General features: G+C 44.7%; 1 protein-coding gene across 1 annotated transcript; it reads right to left on the bottom strand.

Annotated features, from left to right (window-relative positions):
• Positions 1-213: 213 nt before the first annotated feature.
• On the bottom strand, positions 214-23,169 carry LOC137893686 (receptor-type tyrosine-protein phosphatase beta-like). Its single transcript, XM_068739110.1, has 38 exons — positions 23,118-23,169; positions 21,512-21,913; positions 19,609-20,366; positions 19,057-19,560; positions 18,697-18,972; positions 18,054-18,624; positions 15,921-15,922; positions 14,971-15,238; positions 13,262-13,567; positions 12,849-13,109; positions 12,273-12,536; positions 11,913-12,182; positions 11,534-11,800; positions 10,968-11,234; positions 9,831-10,094; positions 9,466-9,729; positions 9,120-9,383; positions 8,292-8,555; positions 7,895-8,164; positions 7,078-7,341; positions 6,633-6,899; positions 6,243-6,533; positions 5,879-6,157; positions 5,633-5,782; positions 4,804-5,083; positions 4,281-4,393; positions 3,592-3,697; positions 3,258-3,335; positions 2,839-2,856; positions 2,672-2,753; positions 2,256-2,346; positions 2,076-2,152; positions 1,876-2,010; positions 1,473-1,595; positions 865-1,028; positions 634-769; positions 427-547; positions 214-338 (listed from the first exon to the last, which is right to left on the bottom strand). The coding sequence occupies exons 1-38, from the start codon at positions 23,167-23,169 to the stop codon at positions 316-318; spliced, it is 8,592 nt and encodes a 2,863-aa protein (XP_068595211.1). The 3' UTR covers positions 214-315.
• Between the last annotated feature and the right edge of the window lie 174 nt (positions 23,170-23,343).

Raw genomic sequence — 23,343 nt, 5'->3', positions numbered from 1 at the left:
ACATGTCTGCCTAAGTTATTGTTGTTGACAAATGCTGTACATTAATATTTAATGCAGAGTTCAATAATCCATCACCCTCCTCCTCCTCCACCTCCTCTGTAATCATTCATTATGTAGAGATTTGAAGAGCCTGTGCGACGCGTGAGCAAGTATTATAACAGTTTAAAAAGCAGCAGAAACATTACATATACACAGAGAGAATATATACATTAATAGGTTACATAAATATTGATAAATGTTTCTTTTCTTGATAATATTTGTATAAACATTGTAGAAAAATAGAATTGCAGCGTTTCCCAGTGATCAATACAATCTCTAACGTCTTGTGCACAGCATCTCTGTGGAGGAAAGATCAATGCATTAAATTCATTATCAGTTATTCACAATGTCTCTAAAGGCAGCAGGTGGCGCTTGACGTTCACTCACCCCTCTGTGAGGTGTAGTTCACGTTCTCATAGATGGGACAGAGGAGGCTCTCCTGCTCGCTGCGGAGCTTCCTGGCTCTCAACACATCACGGACGCACTGATGGAGGTACGCATACTGGCACTGGGGATTGAGGAGAAACTGCGTCACGACACCGGGGAGAGAGGAGAAACTCCTTAGCACCAACGCAGAGGAGGTGGAGGCCCTACCTCCGTCTGCACCATGTGTGATCGGTGCAGTCGCAGGTCAAAGACGGAGCCGTAGATGTCCAGAGAGTCCTTGGTGTCCAGCTGCTGCAGAACCCGATCCAGAATAATGAAGGTCCCAGTACGACCCACACCAGCACTAACACACACACACACACACACACAGAGTTTAATAATAATAATAAAGTGGGTTCAGTCTGGAGTCTTCCTTGGTGGTGCTCCGTGCATCCACACCTGCAGTGGGCCACTGTGGGTCCGGATCCAGGACTTCTGTTGGCATAGTCCCGAACAGTCCGGACGAACTGGATGAGGGACTGGGTGGTCTCTGGGACACCGTGATCGGGCCAGACTGTATAGTGAAACTGACGAACGAGCCGAGTGAAGCTGCGCTGCTCCTCCTGAGGAAGAGGAGTAAAACACGACACAAGTGGAATATCAGGCTTCACAGCAACGGAGACTAAAGGAGTCAAAAAATAATAATATCTGTACTGATACTAATACACAGCTGCAAACGTTGTGTGGGTCATCGTGGAAGTATTAAAGCAGTAGTTGTAGTGCCACAGTTATCAGCTCCGTGTTAAAATGGGAGCTGGTTGGGCAAGTTGTTGCTCGGGGGGGCTTCCCTGGGCCATAATCGTATGACTGTTAGCTTCCAAGATAGCATCGCTAGCGGGCCACTTCTGAGCAATCCTTAGGTTTAAGTGAATTTATGTAATACTATGACACCTCAGTAGCAGTGTGGTGAAAAGTACACGGAATAGCATTCAATATCGTTAAGTTCTCTGAACATCAGGCCCACGGGATAACATTAATTATTATATAATAATGAGTCTGTGACGTACGCTACAGATGCTGAACTCCCTTATGGTCCACTCAGGCAGAACTGACTCTGACAACATCTGTACGACCAGGTCTCCGTAGTAGAGAGGATCCTGATCAAAGGGCCAGTAGTGGTCACACTTCACCTGAACACAGAGGAGGAAGAGGAGTAACATGTAAAATCATAACACCCGGAAAGCACAAATGTTCAATCGCGTGCATTTGAAAGGAGAATCACAAGCAGGAGTCTTGGCTCAATCAAAGTAAGTGATCACAAATCGTTATTTCTCTCCTTTCTTATTTGAGTAATCTTCCACAAAATGTAACCACAATGCATTTCCCCCCAGATATCTTACAGTCTAACGAACATAGTTGACTCTCACAGCCGATGATTGTCCTCGATAAGCTGATGTTTTGCATTCTCACCCTTCCTTTCTCCACGCACTGGGTGACCATCACAATGTTGTGGACATTTTGCTCCCAGACCATCTTCCAGAAATCGTCTTTGGTTCCAGGCAGCGGCCCCTGGGTGGCGATATACTCCCGGCGAAAGTTATTCCCCTAAATACGACATGTATTAAAACACTTCATGTAGCTGATATATAAGCTAGCTGTTCGGTTCTTACAGGTATGTAGCTGGCGTTTATGTAGTCGGAGCACGGGTCATCGTCCACGTAGGACAGCTTCACCCTTGTTGAGTCGTCTGAACACAGAAACCAGACTCAGTGACACACAGGAGGATTCGTGTGAACAAGAAGTTTGTGTTTGTGTGTTTGTGTGTTTGTGTGTTTGTGTGTGTCACTCACAGGGCAGGATGTTGTTGTATCGGTTCTTTCCTCGGTTCTCCGGCAGCAGAGCTGAGTCCAGAGGCTGATTCCGTCCGACATCCTTTAGGTCCTGACAGGGGAAAAAAACAACAACAGAGAAGTTTGATTTCTGTCTCTACCTCAAAGATCTCCGTCACATGCTTATGCTCTTGTGAGGTGAACTATCCATCCATCCATCTTTCATCGCTGATCCGGGGTCGGATTGGTGAGGAGCTGAAGAAGATTCAGGCATGCATTTCATGTCTTTTTGCCCTGTTCTCCCTCGTCACTCGTGAGCTTTTAAGCTCCTTGTGAGGTGTTAAAATAGACACCTCAGTTGCATAAGCTGCTGAGAAGAGCAGAGAAAGAAGGGGTTCCTGGTATTGTACATGTTTTAATATGAAATGCAGGCTGACCTCATACTCCTCTGACAGCAGGTAGTGGGAGTCAGCCTGCAGTTTGATGTAGTGACTCTCAAAGTTCATGATCTTGATGGGACTGAAGCACAAAAACAAAGTTTGCACAGGGAACAAACTGTTGGAAGCATATAGATCATATAGACAGCGACATTTGGATTTCTCACCTTGAAATACGACGATTACTGAGAGAAAAACGAGGGACACAAGTTGAAGATGTTAAATATTAATCAGTAAATACAAAAACACATTTCATTTTGTTTTTAGAGTCACTGCAAACGTTTTCTACGGGGTGGAACGAGTGACATCACCGTTTCACCTCTCTTTCACTTACAGCTCTCAGTTTGGGTATCAATATTATTAACAAATAAATAAAATTAAATAATAATAAAATCAAATCCATGACTTGAACACTATAATTGTTTTTTTGAGTCATGGGTTGACTTGGGCGTTTTAGTCATAATAATGACTATAATAATAATAATATTTTTAAGGAATGTTTTTTTATTACTGTAATTTACAACTGTAGATTAGAAATAGTACTAGAGTTTTATCTATTTGTGTCGTAGTTGCAGTATTTTCTTACCCTCTGACCCTCAGGTGAACTCCTGATGCCGACCTCTCTCTCCTGACACTCATTCGGACTGTCGCTCTCTCCTCAACACTGAAACACACAACAGTTATTACCTGTGATACTGTCCAAACTCTGATCGGACAGTTGACGGTGATTTAATTTCTCTGAAGCCTCTAGTCTACAGCCTCCAGGGTGATTGCTCATCTCTACAGGACAAACACGAAGGGGTTGGTGTAAGAGTCAGCCCTCTGCCAAAGACCTGATGGAATCACTTCTTCCTGCTGAAGATGCTAACCTGCAGACTCCCAGCTGTTGTTAGTCTAAGCTGCAGTTTGTACATACTCACACTTTGCGCGCCTTCTGTCTGCAGACGAGCACGGCTGTGACGCCCACCATCATGGCGATGAGGAACATGCCAGCACTGATGCCTTCAACAACCCCATTCACAGGCTCTGCAGGAGAAACAAGCGCCGTCAGTCACACCCGGGAACCTGGACGTTCTTAAAGGCGTCATCAGCTTGAAGAAGAATGCTTATCTTCTCACCAGAAGCAAATCAAGATTATTGGATGGCTTTATCTCACTGGAGTAAAACATCTGTCCCTGATGTTCACGTGAAACTCATCAGAACCTGTTTGTGTTTTATTTTCAAAGTTATTCACACGTAAAGGATGGAGCTTCTGTTTTTATCATCTCTCAATACATAATAGTCAGCACATGGTGGTGTGGGATCATGGGCGTTGTAGTTTTCATGGTGTTAGAGATGCACATCTTGTTTCTGCTGTTGGGTGATTGCTGCAGGCGATGTCATCAATGAATTTATTCCTCAATAATGAGGAAAAAAAGAGGATTTGTTCCATCACCTGCATCCCATCAGCTGTACATCAGAATAATAATTGTTCTGGTGTATCTGGGAGCTGATCAGCTTCAGATCCTTTGACCTTTAACTTCTTGCTCAGAAGCAGCTACCAGCCAGGCCTCTAATGATGGTGTTTGATGCCACTGGTTTAGGTTTATACTTGGACATCTCTGCTCACCTGCCTCTGTGACCACAGGCAGCGACAGGTATGTGTCAGTAAAGAGAGGAGAGCCAGCGGTGAGGTCATTCTTCTCTTCATTAAACAGCTGAGTGAAAGCTCTGACGCTGAGCCTGTAGACAGAACACAGGGCACAGTGATTTTAAAGCAACCTGGCGCTTTGCTTTAAAATCACTGGATTCATGTTTCAGTCCAATATCAACATGTTCAGATAACAGGAATATTCTGCTCCTCTTCATTTATATCAAACTTTTTACCACTTAGATTCTACATCTGAGTTTTTTTTGTTTTTGTTTTTTTTACCTGAGTTGAGGCTCTCAGGACATAAATTCTGATGAATATTTAGAGATTTATAATTCAATAAATTTAAATCATCATTAAACCACAGCAAATCTGAGGCTCAAATGTACAAATTGGAAGTTTAAATGATTTGTGGAGAGATTTCTGATTTGTGTTATGAATGTAAAGGAAAAATCTGTTGATGCTAAAGAAACAGGAAACAGACAAAAGCTACAAATAGTACCTGTAGGCTGTGTTGGGCTTCAAAGGCCCATCACAGAAGAACTTCAGGTCTCTGCCACTTCCCTCTGGATCCACGTCTGAGGGTCCATCCTCACATGAGCCTCCCATCAAGACCATACCGGTCCCCACATTCATCTCAAAGCCGTGGGAGCTGCTGTCAGGGCCCTCGGCGCATTGGCTGGAGAAGTAGCTCATCTGGTAGGATTTAATGGAGCTGTTGGATCTGTAGTCCCGGTAGGATGGCAGAGGATCCTGCTGCTCTGGCTGCAGTTCATCACAACCTTTAATATACAACCAGAGACGAGAAGAATTCTGTCAGATTTACCATCTCTGGAGGGAGATGTGAGAAGTCTGTTAAACATTAACATTCTGTCAGCATCATCTGAAAATGAAATAAATCTGTTGTGGTGTTGAAAAACAATGGCCAGGCCTCTGTAGGTGCTCCTTGCCTTTGCTATAAGCTAAAATTCAAGACAGAGAAATCACTTATTAACTGGAAAAGCACTCAGAGAGCGCAGGCCTCCGCCAAGCAGCCCATTCTCCTTGTAATTGCACGTACACCATCCACATGGCGATCTGGATCATCATCAAAGGGTTATAAATTGTTCTTAGTATCTTCACACACCAACCAGCTTCTTCTGAGTTATTTATCTCAATCAGATGCAGCTCAAAATGAAAAACGTGATAAACGTTTGAATAACAGGTACAAGATCATGTGAAAGAAGAGTTTTTAGACTTAATAGCTTAGTTTCCCAACAGTTTCTAACCTGAAGCAGGACCTAAAAGGATGAAGAAAGGGAGACTGAGACACGTGTGTGTTGTCTGTTTACCTTCAGACTCCATCACCACTACAGTGAAGAACTTCACGGCTCCATTCACATCGCTGAACCAGCTGCAGTTAAACCTGAAGGAGATGGACGACGTCGTGACCGCGACTGATTGCTCGCTAACCCGGATGTTGAGGGGAGGCACTGGAGGACCTGAAGAAGTCAGGATGTTTCAGAATCACTCTTAGTATTTTGTGTCACTGCACCCAACAAACATCCTGAATCTGCCGTCCTTTATATCAAACTGACGGTCAATCATGGTGATCACGCTGTCCTGCGCCTCCTCGCTGGTCGTCCCGTCTGAAATGACCTTCACAGAGACAGTGTAGCGTTTGTGCGGCTCCAACTGAGTGATGAGGTAGGCAGTGGAGTCTCGTCCGGTGCGTCTGGAGTAGACCAGCAGCCGGGAGTCCTGGTGGAGACACTCAATGGTGTAGGAGTCATAGTCAGCCTCCGGGGACCCCCAGGAGCAGGAGATGGAGGTGGAGCTCTGCGGACGACAGTGGAGGCTGTGGACTTTCTCCGGCTCTGCAAGACAAAAGACAAAATAGAATATTAACTTTGCAATATTCATTTTAATTTAAGATCATGATTGGTGATTGCTGCCACCTACTGGTTCGGATGCTGCTGTGAATGGGCGCGCTGTAGGTGGGCCTCGCCCCAGGCTCCGTGGCCCCACTGACAGTGCGGAGGCTGAAGGTGTACAGCCTTCCGGGGAACATCCCCCTCAGGATGCGGCTGCCAGAGGTACGGCTGTGGTATGGGTTGATGACCGACAGCCGGTCTCGAGGCGTCCACTGCAGGTCAAAGTCATCGTAGTCAGAGTCCACAGGGCCGCTCCAGGTGATCTCCAAGGAAGTGTTGGTAACTCCCCTGAACAAGAAGGAGGGCACAGGTCTGGGAGCTGAGGAGGAGGAGGAGGAGAATACATTTTGTAGCCTTGTGTCAAATTTCTAGACCTCCAGGAGCTCCAGGACGAGGAATAACATGGAGTCCGTCTCACCTGTCCTGCCTAGGGTGCCGGCTCTGTTATTCAACTCTCCACTCAGACTCAGAACCTCAGCTTGGTAAAGTCGACCCGGAACCACATCTGAGAAGATCACCTCCGTGACCTCTGACCCGAGCTGCTTCCTGGCCTGCTGGGAGCCATTGGGGTTGTAGAGAGTGAGAAGGTACCCACTCAGATCACCACCACCACGTTTCCAGTTCACCCACAGAGCACTGGACCCGTTTCCACTGTGAGCCCTCAGAGACACCACAGCTGCCGGGACTGGACAAGGACAAAACCTCTTTACAAAAAAAACAACAACCCTGCTGCCAATGTTAATAATACCTTTCAATAATATTGATAGTATTAACTGTGTTGTTTGATCCTTATTTGTAAAAATCTGTAGACATGTGTGCGCACCCCCCCGCCCCCCCCCCACCCCCACCCCCATCACTCTCACCTGTCCTGGCCAAGATTGCTGATTGGTTGCTTTGCTCCCCGCTGTGGGTCACCACCACCATCCTGTACAGAGCTCCGGGTCTGAGACCCTGAAACGAGCAATGCTGACTGCTGGACTGGCCTCTGCCTCGCTCCTGCAGGGAGTCGTCACTCTTATACAAGAAGATCTCGTAAAGCTCAAAGTCCCCCTGTGGTGGGGACCAGTGGAAGGACAGACTGGTGGTGGTGTTGGCTTTAATGGACAAGCTGGTGACAGCTGCAGGACCTGGCGGAGGAGGGTGGAGGGAGATCATTTATTCAGTCAAAACGACCATCTTATGGCACCCAGGTGTTCATTTTAACTAAAAATAGATTTATTTCAAAAATCTAAAATGGTTTGTACAGTCAGAATTTTTCACAAATATCTTTTCATGAAAATGTTGACATGTATGTTATACAAGTATATGAAATAACATAAGATAAGACAGGAAAATATAGTAAAATATATATTTTATAATAATATAAATAATAAATTGCACCAAAAACAAACCCTCAGTACCCTCAGAATTTCTGGGGTCGGCTTTTTCTGATAAATAAAATACTTTTTACGTTGAAAGATTGAGTCGTTAAAAACAAAAATGCAAATAATAAAAGGTATTATGACAAGATATGGTAAGAAGTACCTAGTCAGTTTATTTTCTGTAAAGAATATATTCTCCCCAAATATTATTAATTCGTCTATTGATATATCTAATGCAGCCTCAGCGGTAGCACGGATAGCGTCTCCCTTGAGCCGGTCCCGAGACCGGATAAATGCAGATTTGAACAGAAAGGCTCACGTGTTCGAGCCTCGGTGCTGACGCCCAGGCTGTGAACCCCCCCGCTGGAGGTCTGGACCACGACCCTGTACTTCTTTCCGGGGATGAGCCCGTCGAACCTGCATCGTGTGTGTCCAGAGGGCTGGGAGGAGTTTGTCAGCAGGCTACCCCGTTCATCCAGGAGCTGCAGGACGTAACCATCAGACACACCCAGAGCTTCCTGCCAGCTCACCTGCAGGCTGCAGGTGGAGTGAAGATCCTCCACCTGAAGACGCATCACGGCTGAGGGCACTGAACACAAGGAATGCATCTCAGTTATTACAAAGCACGCGGTAGTTATGAGCAGTAAAGGATTCGGACCTTTTCCCTGATATCAGAGTTTCATTTTCTCCATGTGAGTGGGAGGTTTTTATATGACCTGTGCGTCCGCTGGCCGTGTTGTTGTTCAGCAGCTCTCCACTAACAGACTGGACCATCACGCTGTACATCTGTCCAGGCTGCAGCGACCCAAACGTCACCTCGTTGTGGTGTTTGAGGACGGGCCGGACGTCCAGCTGTCTGTTCTGTCTGTACAGGAACACGGAGTATCCGTCCACATCGCCATGTCCGGGCGTCCAGCTCACCTTCAGGCTGCTGCTGTCGCCGCCGTTGCTGACGTGGATATTCTTCACCTTACTGGGAACTGAAATCAAAACAGCTGTGTTTAAAAGATGCCTTTTGCAGGTTGCTGGTTAAAAAAATCAGATACACCAGAAGCACTGAGGTCAACCCAATCAAGACGCTTCAGGAGGAATGAGAAGCACAATGAATTTATCATATCCTAAAATGCTGAAAAATATCCCGAAAGAATTCAGTGAAATTAAATATGCCATATTATTTCAACATTAGATTTTCATGCATTGAAAAAGGACTTTGACACTTTATTGCTCATATATAGACAGCCTGCTTGTTTGTTTTGAAGTTGAATATTTGATATTTTATATATGATGATATTTTTCCAATAAATTAAGAGTAATTTATTAGTTGCTTCCTCCTGACACCTGGAAGAACCCTTTGACCTCATCAAAACAATATAGGTCGCATTGATGGATGGAGGCGGATGGAGCTGCTCCTTATCTGCCCCCCCCCCCCTATGTGATTGTTTCTGTGATAGCATAACAATTTGTCCCCCAAAAAGTTTTTTTTTTGCTTGCATCATCACAAAGGCTAAAGACATACAAATGTTCACCAGTTTGTGTCGTCTAACCTGTCCGGCCCTCAATGAACTGGGCCCTCTGGTTGGGGCCACTGACGGTAGAGACCAGGATCTTGTAGAGGCGACCAGGTGTGAGCGATGACAAGTTGCACTCTCCCACACCACTGGCCAGAGTGATGGGAGGAAACACCTTCATGTCGTTGAACAGCAGCTGCACCTCATAATGATCCACATCACCAGGAGCGGCAGACCACGCCACCCGCAGTTCCTCCGTACCCTGACCAGCCAGCGCAGAGGACCGGACCACCGCCGGGACTGCAGGATGGAGTTAGTGGGTTTTATAAAACTGTCATGAATTCTGCCCTGATGCCCCTTGTTCTGATCCCGTAGCACTCACGGGTTCTGCCATGGGTGGAGGCACTGGATACATATTCCCCACTCCAGGTGCTGACCAGCACGGTGTAGAGTCTGCCGGGCACCAGGTTGGTGAACACACACTCGTTGTGCGTCTTCAAAACGGTCTTGTTTTGCAGAAACACATTGTTGTGTTTGATGAACACCTGGTAGACGTCAAAGTCCCCAGCAGCGTGACGCCAGTACACCTTCAGGTAGTCGTCGCGAGCGCCATGAGTCGCCGTGGGGTTCTGCACCTTGGACGGCTCTGAGAAACAAAAGGGGAAGATCATGCGGCTGAGACACTAGAACAGCCACCAATGGCGTTTGAGACGAGGCGGCCATCAGCGTACGCCAGCTGATACTCACGTGTTCTCTCCTGGACAAAGGTGTGGTTCTGCTGGATGCCACTGCGGGAGCTGATGGAGATGTTGTAGAGCCGTCCAGACACCAGAGAGTTAAACACACACTCTGGACTGGATTTAGACACCGAGACAGTGTGAAGCGTCCTGTCATGGTCGCTCAGGGCCACCAGGTAGCTGTCCACCTCACCCTTTGCAGGATGCCAAGACACGCTAAGGAAGTCCGTCCGACCATTGTTGCTGACTGTTACCTCCCCCACTGCAGCTGGGACTGGTGGGAAAGAGGAAGAGTAGGTCAGAGACATTGCTGCAGCTCATCCCGGTAGTGTGTGACAGACTTAGTCCACAAGTGAAAGTGCAGTAAACCTGTATAAATTTTCTCAAACATAAAGGTAGAAATTTTAAGTGCATCATATCAGCATTATCATTATTATTATTCATTAGCATGAATCCCATCTAATAAAGGTGCACAACCTCAAACCCCAGGTTTTGCATAAGCTTTTAAGCTTAGTGGCAAAAATAAGATTTTTGCTTAAAATGTTTTGTAAATAGCATCTTTTCAAAAGAATTTGGATTTGCTGCAATTTTCTTTGTAACCTCTACCAAGAAGGTTTTCTATTTTCCCAAGTCTGCTAGTTTTTTGTTTTTTATAGGATTACTTGTAAAGTTAACGACCAGATTTTGTGACGTGGTTGGGCTGGGCTCAGTGAAACTGTTTATATTGGAAATATTTCCACAAACTGTGTGGGGAGTGTTGGGGTGGTGTACCAGGAAAGCTACACAGATATATGGCCTTTGGCCTCACTGGCGGTGTGGACAAACGATGGCTAAATGTGTTTACATGCTTCACTCCAGCTTCTTTGACCTTTGTTCTCTGTGACTGTGAAATTCTTTCATAACAGACTTTAAATGTTCGTGCTGGAATTCAACAATGAGATCCATCGACTTCCTGCTCCCAACAGGAAGTCTCCGACAGACTGTTGTTATCGTGGACGATTCCTGGAAATTCCTGAGAAAGTTCCTCCTTCTTCAAAAACATAACCCCACCCACCCACCCACACACACACTTCTACGACAAAATGTCTCACTATGCCAATCTGGACTGTTTCACTTAATGAACCTGGACCTTAATCAGCTGTCCTACCGGTCCGTCCCTCTGCGACGGTCTGTCTGGAGGACTGTCCGGCTCTGATGGTGGTCATCACCACCCTGTAGAGCGCCCCGGGTCTCAGGGCATTGAAGCTGATGCTGGTGGTCTCAGCCTCTACGCTCTGGTTCTTGATGACGCTGCTGTCATGGACCAGCAGGACACGGTAGGAGTCCACCTCACCGAAGGCTCGGTCCCAGTGTGTCTGCAGGCTGTCAGTGTTCCCACCGTTTGAGACCTGCAGCCCGGAGACCTGAGCCGGCGCTGAGAGACCAGCAGAGATACAAGCACAGCTCAGCATTGTTTATCTATTAACTTACGGTAACCATTTATCTGTTGCTTTAAACTATTTATACGATTGAAATTGTTTAACAGCATGCTATTAATGACAGTAAACGGACTAATTTCACTGTTTATTAATTAATAAATATCTATTTTAACTGTCCATTCATCAGTTTGAGTATTTAAGTATCAGGCAATTATTTTTAACTTAATACATTACTCCAACCAAATCTCGTTTTCCCAAACTAACGGGGATAATGACGTAAATCAATCAGACATACTGGTCCGTGCGGTCACAGTGGAGTAGCTGCTTAGGTTGCCGCTGTTGGTTGCCACGGTGACGGTATACAGGACACCTGGAGTGAGGATGTTGAAGGTACACTCTCTGGCCTCCGAGGTTAGTGTCCTCTGAGCCAGGACCGTTGCGGAGTCCGTCTTCCTGAGGACCACAGTAACGTCGTCCCATTCGCCAACCGGTCGATTCCACAGGACACGCAGACTGGTTTCATCAACGTGTCGGATGACCAGCTGCTGCACAATACGAGGGGCTGGAAGGACAGGGGGGAATGCACGCAATAAAAGAATATTAGAATGTAATTTGATAATATTTAACTCTTATCAGCACAAGATAAATGATGAAAGGTCTCGATGCAAACAGACCCAGGCGTCCGGAGCAGTGCGCCGTGCTACTCAGAATGCCACTGCGAACTGTGACCTCTGCCTCATAGAGTCGACCCGGGACCAGATTGAGTAAGGAGAATATGTGCTCTGTGCTCAGTTTACTGATGGTCCGGTTCACCAGAACCCCCGACCCGTTCCTCAGCAGGACACTGTAATGATCCCACTGGCCTCTGGGGGGCGCCCAGCTGACTTTCAGTGTCCTTCCATCACTGAGCGATGACATGTGGAGATCTGACACCCGGTCAGGGACTGAAACAGAGTCAGTGATCACGATCAGTCAGTGATGAAGGTCATGAGGTTACATGTTGCTGACATGCAAGGCCAGTCCTGAACTCATACCTGTCCTCCCGCTGGTCCTGGCCTCTGAGCTCTCCGCCCCGGCTATGGTCTTGATACTCAGCTGGTAGCTCTGTCCGGGGCTCAGGCCAGCAAACACCACCTCGGTAATGTTGGGCGGAAGGTGGCGCTCCTGGATGGTCGACACTGGAGAAGACAGGGTGGCAAAGTATATGTCCACGCTGCCTTCAGGGGACCTCCAGGAGGCCTGGAGACGGTCTGAGCTACCATTGTTGTCCAGCCGCAGATGTGACACCGATGCTGGGGCTATGGGGGAAACAGAGACATCCATTCATTCATCTAATATATTTTATGAAGGTCTTAACTCACATTAGATTGTTGATTATTTTATCTGGCTCCAGAGCAGGGAGCTGAGGGGTCGTCTCTTTTGGGAAATACGAAGAGATTAGGTTTATTTGACAAATACTTCACTTAACCGACATTAACAATTGTTTCTGTAACAGCAGAAAGGAAATTTTCATCCTTAGGTTTTGAGGCAAATCTTCAAGAGAGAAAAATTCCAGGACTGAAGGTAAACTAGCAGCTACAAGAAGCTGAAACCATCCCAAAAATATCTACCCGTGACAGCCCGTCTGAAGGTGGGGCTTCTCAGGCCAACAGCCTCTGTTACCACGGTGACAGTGTACGGGGTCGTGGGCTGGAGGCCATCCAGCTGAGTGGAGGTTGTGGTGTTTTTTAGAGTGATGTTCTTCAACAGAACCCCATCCTGGTCTGTCAGCAGAACCTCGATGTGCTCCGTTCTGCCAGGACCAACCCGCCAGGAGATGCCGAGGCTGCCTGACGAGGACGCCACATGCATTCCAAGGACGGGCGCTGGAGCTGGGCGAGGGTTGAAACAGTGTCTGAATAAATTCTGAGGTCATGGCGCGTACTTGAACGAGCCAGATCAATCATCTATTTGTTGTTGCTATGAAAGCTGTTCCTCCAGGAGCCATTACTCCCTCCTCGACATCGCAGCTTCTCAGTCTTACCTGTAGCTGCTGACATGTGGACAGGTGCAGCACTCTTGTTCCTGGCTGTAGCGACCACACTGACCATGTAAACAGTGCCAGGAACCAGTGAGGTGAAGCCAGACTGGGGCGCTGCAGAGCCCATGATTCTTGTGGTGCTGGTGGATCCGGAGCTGGTGTCCTCCAGGGTCACATCATACCAGTCCACATACCCAGCAGAACGAGACCAGAAAACCCGCAGACCTGAAGAACTACTGTGGTTGGCAGGATGCGTTTCATCCTGATCCTGGTCCACCTTGACGTGCAGGAGATCTGGACTGACCGGATCTGAGACAGGGAGGAAAAAGGGGTCAGAGTTCCAATGGAGGTTTGGATTGTTGTGCAGCAATTCTTTTATATTTTCGGTTACACTGAAGATTTTTTAATTCTTGTGGATTGTGAAAGTAAAGAAAGGTTTTTGGATGAAAAGTTCCTTCAAGCTGTAGCCTTCACAATAAAAGCAGTTTGAATCTCAGATGTTTCTCCTTCCAGTTAACGCTTGCTTCTGTTTGATATCATCAGTTGAACCCTGAGTTGTACTTGTTTCAGATTGAATGGCTGTCTTTATATTTAATTAATGTGACGATGTTCACCAAGAGTCGTGTAAAAATTAAACATTTTTAATTCTGTTCTAAAAATCCACAGGTATGTCAGACCTCCTGTTCACCTGGAAAGGACTTTCTCAGGGCTCTTTTACCTTCCAGGCACATTGTGTTCCTCGTCTGAATTGTGTAGACATTACTGTGTCGGCGTATCCTGTGTTCGTGCTGCAGCGGCGATGGAGAAGGATGATAGGATTGTTTAAGCCGCTTAAAGAATGAAACGTTTTCATGGAGCCGCAGTGACTTTGGACAGGAAACAGAAGAAGAAAAAAGAAAACAGCTCGACTGAACTCTTAATTATAGTTTCCTCCCTGAGGAGGGTTCACTGCTTCCTGTTGCTGGCAGAGTGACAACCAGAGTATGAGTGTCTGACTGTTACTCTATGAACCCAACAGCCTGAAGGCCTCAAGACGCACACAGCAATAATTAATACGATATGATGTGTCTGAGGAATTTTCAGCACGAGCTGTGATTAAACAGTTGTAATCGGTCAGATAACGGCGCTCTGGCGCTCTAATCTTTGAATCCTCCTGCATCCGCTGCTGCTGGAACAATGTGAGGAGGGAAGCGGCTCAGTGATTTTTGGAAACAAACACTTGAGATGGGATGGAGAGCATTGTTAGATCTCAGTGATGGTCAAACGTTTGAGATCGGGATGTTCTGACTGCAGCCTTGGCTGCATCCTCCAGGATAGAGAGTTTTTTTAATTAGCTTTCTGACCGGCCGTTTTCCTCTGGTCTTCAGGTTGAAGTTGTAAACATAAACGAGATAAGATTTAATTCCCACCTGTTTGACAAACAAGTAACAAATGTTTTTTTAATCCTGGATCCGTCTTTGTTGGGCTCCGCATGTCATTTTAGCAGACTCTTCCCCGGCCCATGTGCAATACTTCTGACAAATTTAATGGAAAATGTCCTTCAGCTTCAAGTTTATTTTCAACTAATAAATAAGCAAAAATATAGACAGAGACGAGAAAATAACAAATTATAAGATGAACTTAGAACTGTTTGAGGGACATTGTGTATGATTTTTTAACTAAATAAATGTGTCATTGAAATTACCGATCCATTCCTCCACAGTTTAGCTCACCTGTGCTAACCACCGCTATGCTCCTCTCGCCATCCTTCTTGGAAATCACCGTTAAACTGTGCAGAGTCCCGGGCTCCAGACCCGTGACGTGACAGGTGAAGCTGTCCTCGGACTCTCCGTCGAGGTCACACTTGGTGGAGCCTCCATCCGTCATCAGGCTGAAGTCACAGAAGGAACCGGTGGTGAAGAACCTCACCACCGCAGAATCTGAACTGGAGCCGATTTCTGTGAAGTTCGCGGAGCAGCGGGGCGCCTCAGTGGTGCTGACCTGAAACAGAAAATTACATCACAACAAGTGAGCTGGGACATATTCTTCTTCTCGCTGAACAGCGTAAGGAAGCTTTTGACCTGGGAAAAGTTATACTCAAAAAAGAATGATTTTTGTTTTCATTTTCATCGGGGGGGGGGGGGTATTTATTTATTTATAGGCTCATACCTGTCAACCCCTTTTCACTGCCAGCCATTCTCAGGACCCTTTAAAACCATACATTTTTGTTCAGCACCATAATGGGTAGTAGCTGAAGAGACTTGGTCTCAGGTCGTATGACCAGAAACTTCTATTCAGTACCGGTTTTAGTAGTAGGGGGCGCTGTGGGGGGAGCCTGAGTGGCACCAGCACACAGAAAGTGTTAATAAATAAAAGTGTATAATTATATGACTAATCTCTTACACTAGATATACAAATGTATTTTATGGCACATGGGGACAATATATTTTCTAGTAATTATGGCCGCCTGGTATATAACGCTGTATAACTTTCCATTTTCTCGACTGGAGGGGTAAGTTAAAGGACTTGTTATCGTGTTTCATCTATCACAGAGGAATCCGAAGCCTCTTTCACACAGATTCAGCATTGCACCTTCATCACCCTTCATCAGTCTGGGTAAATCAAGGTCATTGTTGTCATTCCTCTAACTCAGAAGCAGAGGAAGTAACAACACCAAACAAACGCCTTAACAGGTAAGATGGAGATCGGATGACCCCTTAACTAACTTGTCTGCACAGTAGATTAGCTATATTATCATGACCGTGTAGAACAGGAGGATTAAAAGAAAGTTTCACGCAATTAGAATCCCGATTCATTCACAATCATCTGGTCTGTAATGAGCTGATATAAAAAGTAAATCAACATAAAAATACCTGCAATCACAATCTGGCAACAATTAAAGAGGTCTGTGAGACCTTTGTTAGACAGAGATCTGAACATTGTTCCTCCACACACTACTAACAAACACACCAGCCGCACTGAAGACTCTTTAACTTGAATTAATTAAGTAGCCAGGAAACCTGGTGGAGTCTGGGAACATCTTAAACCAGACAGATCTCTTAACTCACCTCCCTTAAGCTCCAAAAGAAACCAAGCATCAAGTATATTGTGGTGCACCTGAACATTGCGGTCTGTGATTTAAATCCATGCATCCAATCAGCAAATAACAAACATGGTATATTCCCAGATGAGCTGACATGCCGAGGATGGAAAGTTTGAAAAAGGTCTTCAGGTGTATCTAATTATCCACGCCATAATTCAAACAGGCTCCATCAGCTTGACCCTCATATAGAGCAGTAGCATCCCAGCTGGTGGAGGACCTTCTTCATCACTCGTCATCCAGCAGATCACCGTTTTCTTCCTCACACTCATTGCTCATATTTCTGAAAAGCACTGGCTCCATCTATATTCATGCTTTGGTTGTTCTGAGTAAAGGCAGACCGGCACCCCACCCTGCCTGCCTTCCTTCCTGCCCGCCTCGAACTTTCTCCGATGACCTTTAGCATCAAACTGAGCTCCATCAGCCAGAGCAGAACCAACCATTGTTGTGGTTGAATAAGAGTTATCCAATCAGGAAGCAGCGTCAGACCCAGGGCCAGAGACCGGCTCTAATAATAGAAGACTCCTATCGGTTATTCTCAGTCTAATCAGGGAACAACAACTTTATAATTCATGATTTATGTGTTGGATCCCACCTTGAGACCAATTTCACAAAAACACAAACCAGTTTTATGAGAGATTTGTGTCATTTAGGTTATAACAAAGACTTTTAGTTTAGTTTAGTTTAGTTTAGTTTAATTTGGTCAAATGCATCACCCAGATCCAGCAGCATACAAAGTGCAAAACATTTTAACTAAAATAAAAATGAGTAAACTACAATAAGTAAAATGAAAGTATCCTAAGCCTATCATAAGTAAAACACTTTAAACCAAGCAGCATGTTAAAAGTGTAGTCAAGCAAGCTAAACGGATCCTTGGATAAGTGTTGAGTGGAGCTGTACGCTCTACTAAGAACCATTCTTCTATTTTAAATTAATGTAATTTTGTTTATTTACCAAATGTTGAAAAACAACCAATCTTTACATTTTTGTGAACGTTATAAGATATGTTTTTTTAAACGACTGGATGCATGCATTAACAAATTCAGTTCCAAAATTAAACAGGCTCTTTCCCGGCGTATAACCCAACTTTATGACTTTATGAACTTTGAAGGACATCTGTCCTGTGTGTATTTGCACAACCCTGCTGACAAACAAACAACAGCCAACTAAGAAAAACCAAAATATGGGTGAAAATAAAACCTACTTAGAGGAGGCAATGATTGTTTGTAGCATCCCTACTTCATCTTTCAGTTTTCTAAAGATTAATGTTGTTAAAATGCATTATGTAAACTACATAACTTAATTTCCATTCTGACCCATGCCCTCCAAGAAAAATCTTCTCCAAAAACAGAGATGAAAACAGAACCTCCATGTTGAAACTAATTTAGTAAAGAGGAATTATTACTAGAAACACAAATAATCAGAACTCTCCCATCAGTTTCTTGTGTTTTTTGCTGTTACATGTCAACAAGTGAGGTTTTTACTACTTTAAAGGTGGATCGGGGAACAACAGCAAAGTTTAAACTCTAAATTCCATGTCAATTATTGCTTTAACTCTTGTTGGACATAGACACCCATCTACGTGGGCTATTGCTTAAAACAAGGAAAGATCTACAGAAATATCCTGAATTTAATGTATTTGAAACAGAGGTGAAATAGAAGTGATTAAATAACAACGTAACATAGCGTATAATAAATACAAAGCAGCAGGAATACTTGCAGGTGTCGTGAATCCCAAAGTCACGGATTGAAGCATAGTAGTAGTCAGAGGAGGATCTGTGGTTGCTCTGGTGCTGGTCGTAGATCCAGATGTACTGGTTGCAGTGCTCCTGATGGTTGTTGTCTTGGCTGTGGAGGTGGTGGTCATGGCGGCTATCGTGGGTGTGGGTGTTGTGGTTGTGATAGATGTGGTTACAGGGCTGGTAGTAGGTATGGCAGCAGGTATTTTTGCAGGATGGGTGAGTGGGGTTGTTAGGATAGTGGAAATCACCCCGGATGTTGTAAATGCACCTTCAGTCCTGACGCTGCTCAAGATTTTTGTATGAACTGTGGGTAGCAATGAGGTAACAGTGGGTGATGTTTGAGAAGTTATAGGCGGGACTTGATGGGCCAATCTTGGACTTGTTTCCATGATTGGTGCAGATGTCAAGACTGTTGAAGATGCACGAACAGTAGTCGAAGGAGGTGAATGATCAGTTGTTAAATGTGCCTTATAAGTTGTCTGCTGGTTCGACTCTGAATCAGAAACAGGAAATAAGGTAGAAACAGACAAGACCCCAGGAGACACCTCAGAGAGAACTTTGGAGGTGAGCTCAGGAGTAAAATCAGAAAAGACCTCATGAGGTATGTTGGTGGTGACCTCAGTGGGGACCTTAGAGGGGACTTTGGATTGGACCTCAGAAGTAAAGTCAGAGAGGACCTTATATGCGATGTTGGCAGTGACCTCAGAAGTGAGGACAGAGGGAACCTCAGAGGAGACTTTGAAGGGGACCTCAGAGGGGACATCAGAGGAGACTTTGAAGGGGACCTCAGAAGTAATATCAGGGAGCGCATCATGAGGGACATTGGCAGTGACCTCAGAAGTGAGGGCAGAGGAAACTTCAGAGGGGACATCAGAGGAGACTTTGAAGGGGACCTCAGAGAAGACCTCAGAGGGGACATCAGAGGAGACTTTGAAGGGGACCTCAGAGAAGACCTCAGAGGGAACTTCAGAGGAGACTTTGAAGGGGACCTTAGAGAAGACCTCAGAGGGAACTTCAGAGGAGACTTTGAAGGGGACCTTAGAGAAGACCTCAGAGGGAACTTCAGAGGAGACTTTGAAGGGGACCTTAGAGAAGACCTCAGAGGGAACTTCAGAGGAGACTTTGAAGGGGACCTTAGAGAAGACCTCAGAGGGGAATCTGGAGGGGACCTCAGAAGGAACCTCAGAGGGTACTATGGCTGTGACCTTATAAGGGATGTTGGTAGTGACCTCAGAGGGGACCTCAGTGGAGACTTTGAAGGGGACCTCAGATAATACCTCAGAGGAGACTTTGAAGGGGACCACAGAGGAGACTTTGAAGGGGACTTTAGGGAAGACCTCAGATGGAACTTCAGAGGAGACTTTGAAGGGGACCTCAGAGAAGACCTCAGATGGAACTTCAGAGGAGACTTTGAAGGGGACCTTAGAGAAGACCTCAGAGGGGAATTTGGAGGGGACCTCAGAAGTAAAGTCAGACGGAACCTCAGCTAGAACCTCAGAGGGTACTATGACAGTTACCTCAGAGAGGACTTTGGCAGTGACCTCAGAAGTGAAGTCTGACAGAACCTCTGAAGGGAACTCAGAAGGAGTCACCTGAGAGAGGACTTTGGCAGTAACCTCAGAAGTGAAGCCGGAGATGCCCTTTTTGGTGGCCTTAGAGGTGAAGTCAGAGAGGACTTCAGTGGGGACTTTGGTTGAGACCTCAAAAGTGAAGTCAGAGGTGACCTTTTCAGTAGCTTCTGACATTAGCTTTCCTGTGATCTCTGAGGCAGCCAGATGCTCATACCTGTCACTCCTTTTTGTCTCAGAAGAGACCATGGAGGAAACCAGAGTTACAGCCGGCCATTCATTTGACTCATTCCTATTCAAGAGAGATGATGAAGTGGAAACTTCTTTGCGTGTCATTGTCTTGTCTTCAGTCCTTCTAAACAATGAAGTAGCTAAAGCATCTGACATTAAGATATCTGGACTTGAGGCAATAACATGGCCTCCATCAAGTGATGATAGCTGTGTGACTGAAGTTGAAACCTTAGGATTGTAGTCGTTTGTTTCTGACCTCCTGGTTCGAGGTTTGCTGGTGTCTCTCAAAAACATTGAATTTGTATTTGTTGCTAATTTGTTATTCTCTGAGGCGGTGACTCTGTAGGTTCGGTGGGTTTTTACTGTATTTAAATGTTCATCAGTGACAGTCATGGCAGGAATTTCTTTAGTGCTGGTGTAGGTGGTGCTGGAGACTCCCAGTGGTTTATGTGTGGATGAATAAAAGATGGTGGACACATGACTTGTATCTGAAAGCAGAAAACATTTTCAGTAATATGGCAATACATTTTCAAAAGGACACTCAAAGCCATGTAAAACATTAAAAGCAACAGCTTTGAAATCCTCCTCACATGATCCCATTTTTAACATCTGTTCTGACGATGGTGTCCATTAGCCTTTGTCTGCTTGTGTCCAGTGCTTGCGTTTAGCTGACAGTCATTATGGAGAAACATATTGCATTTTCATGAGAACTGTTGTGATGATATGTGGCTGAGACATTTCTTATGTTTTTGATGAATAAATCTAGAACCAATATCTAATATAAATAAATAAATAAAAGCATGAGACTTGATATTCCCTAAGTTTGTTTTAATGGGTCATCTCCAGTCTTCCCTGAGTGGTTGGCCACATCTCATACAGGAAGACCGCTGCTGACGTTTTTCCTGCGGACTGAGCGAATCAGCAGACAGTGGCAAAAACGTGAGGACGGAAGTCATGTCATGTTACACCTCTCATTAACACAGACACTGCTGAAGTGCATGATTCACAGGTAAAGGCTTATATAAAGGCTTATGCTTGCTATGTTAGAAACATGTAGGCCTGCTGCAAAAATGCAGCAATACATTTTGTAGTTAGAAAAATGAACATATTCACATCTTAAGTGGTACTATATCTAAGGCTAATGGGAATTGTAATTAGAATTGTTGCCAGTTGTTTTAAATGGAAATAAACTAAAGAGCTAATACCTGATTGTGTTGGTAAATATTTGGTACATTCAATCATATATGAATTTACATAGCTTAAATGACATTATAGAAAAATAATTTGCATGCAGTATAAGAGAGCCAAAGTAAATCCAGAGGGTTGTCCACAAAGTTTAAGATCCACAGCTAATTTTGATCAAGGTAATTATTAGATATTAAAGTTCTATTATGGAAAAAAATAAACACTAGGTAGGAGTATTATTAAAAAAAACACCTTTGATTTGAGATTTGTTATTTTTACAAGAAAAGAAATCACACATTTTCAGGATCTCGTTTTTCCATCATTACTGTCAAACAAGCAATAAACTTGATTAATAAACTATATTGATCTAAAAGACTCCAAAAGACACCATGACTTTGTTAGGATGCTGTGACATCACTGCTAGGTGTGTTCACAGGTATATTCTCACCTCTGTCATCACATAATGACATCATCAGCTCTTTTCCTCCCGAGTCGATGTCATACTTCCTCCACTCCGATGCCTGTATATTTCCTCCAATCACTGCCCGCACCCCCTGTTTCCCCAGGTACAGTCGTGTCTCGGCCAATCCAAACGCTCCGTTTGTATTGTAGCAGTTCCACTCCGGTGCTGAGGGGCAGTCTGTGAGTTTGGCGAGGCGGGTGTTGTCTGGCAGGTGAGGGCTGGGGTCAGCCCAGAGACACATGGAAGACTGAGCATGAAACAATCTGGCTCCGCCCATCCACGCCCAGTGTTGGGCGGGGTTAGCGGCATCACATCGTCCAAGGATGACGGCCTGGTTTTGGGTCAACAGACATAATCTCCTGGGGGTCATCATGATTAGAAAACCAGCTGAGGAAGCAGAAAGATGTTTGTTGTTAGACCAAAATAAGATCAGAGATGTTTTATGGAATATGGTCGCTGGATTATGTATTTGGCCTTCCAGTGAGACATGTATACATTATAAATGATGGTCGCCGTAGTTACCATGTTCAAAGCATAAAGAAACATTCTGGCTTCACCAAACTACACATAAATTAACCAAGATAAATACTTAAAACGGCATCCTTGACTCCAGAGGAGTGGATGATTCTTTGGGTGATGCATGTTAATAATTACCAGTAACTTGAAAGAAATTATTTAAATAATAACTAAACAAGCCATAATACACATCACAGACTGTTCACGTCTTGAGCTAGATTTATGTACCCATGACAGGTAAGAAGTTCTAGATCAATCATATCCAGGGACGGGGCACTAGTTTGTTCATCCAGACTAAACCCATCACCTCCCGCTGCACCTCATCACCACGCCAAAAGTTACCAAAGACATTACACAGGTGCACATTCTGCTTGAATGTGTAAAAGGTATCTACAAATAATAAACAAATTACCATCAATAACACATGCATGTCTTTTTTTATATACATGCACTGTAGAGAGATTGTAAATTAAAATTACATTTACATATATCAGAAAGCAAATTAAAATCTTATCTGTATTTGAATACAAATATTCAATCTACTAAAGTAATTATTCTTCGCCACATCTCTGAGACATATCATTTTTACTCCGGTCCTTCTCCTTTATTTTTCAGATTTTGGGGGGACGCTGTGTTTGTCTGGTTAATCTTGAACGCTTGTGATAAAGCGTCTCCTCCTTCTTGATCTACATTAACGTTTCAGAAATTCTTTGAATGAGCTGGAATAGATGAGCCCATTTTATTTCATAAACACGTCTACACATTAATGCAGCAGACTTCTCCATGAAACATTTTACAAGACTGTGAGTCTTCTTAAGAACATTTTACTGATAATATTTGCATACATTTACTTCATTTTTGAATTTCGGTGATTCAACAAAGGCCCTGAAAACTCATCTAAGAAATGAGTGAGATACTAAAGCGCTGCGTTGCTCTAAACTCAACATGTGCTGTTTGTCTACTTCAGTCTACCACTGGATACGTCCCTGGTACAGTATAACACACAGTATAATATATTCTGTGTACAATGTACCGTGTCTGTATGTGGATCAGAATGAACCTGCGTCATACTCACGCACACAGCTGAACCTCACAAGCATAAAGAGCAGCAGAATCGGGGCGTCCATGTTGCTCGCTGCGTCCTCCTGCCTCAGATGAGCAGACCAGAAGAGCTGAAGGGAAGTGAGTCTTTGTGGGGAGGAAAAAGTCAGCCAGCAGAGTTTCCTTCTATTCAATTGTTGTGGAGGTTTCAGAACGCATGAGTCCTCGGAAATACCAAAGTACATCCCACATGTGTTCTA

This window comes from Brachionichthys hirsutus, chromosome 5 (assembly GCF_040956055.1).
Source record: "Brachionichthys hirsutus isolate HB-005 chromosome 5, CSIRO-AGI_Bhir_v1, whole genome shotgun sequence".
Taxonomy (NCBI): Eukaryota; Metazoa; Chordata; class Actinopteri; order Lophiiformes; family Brachionichthyidae; genus Brachionichthys; species Brachionichthys hirsutus.
This window is presented reverse-complemented; position numbering and strand designations above follow the sequence as displayed.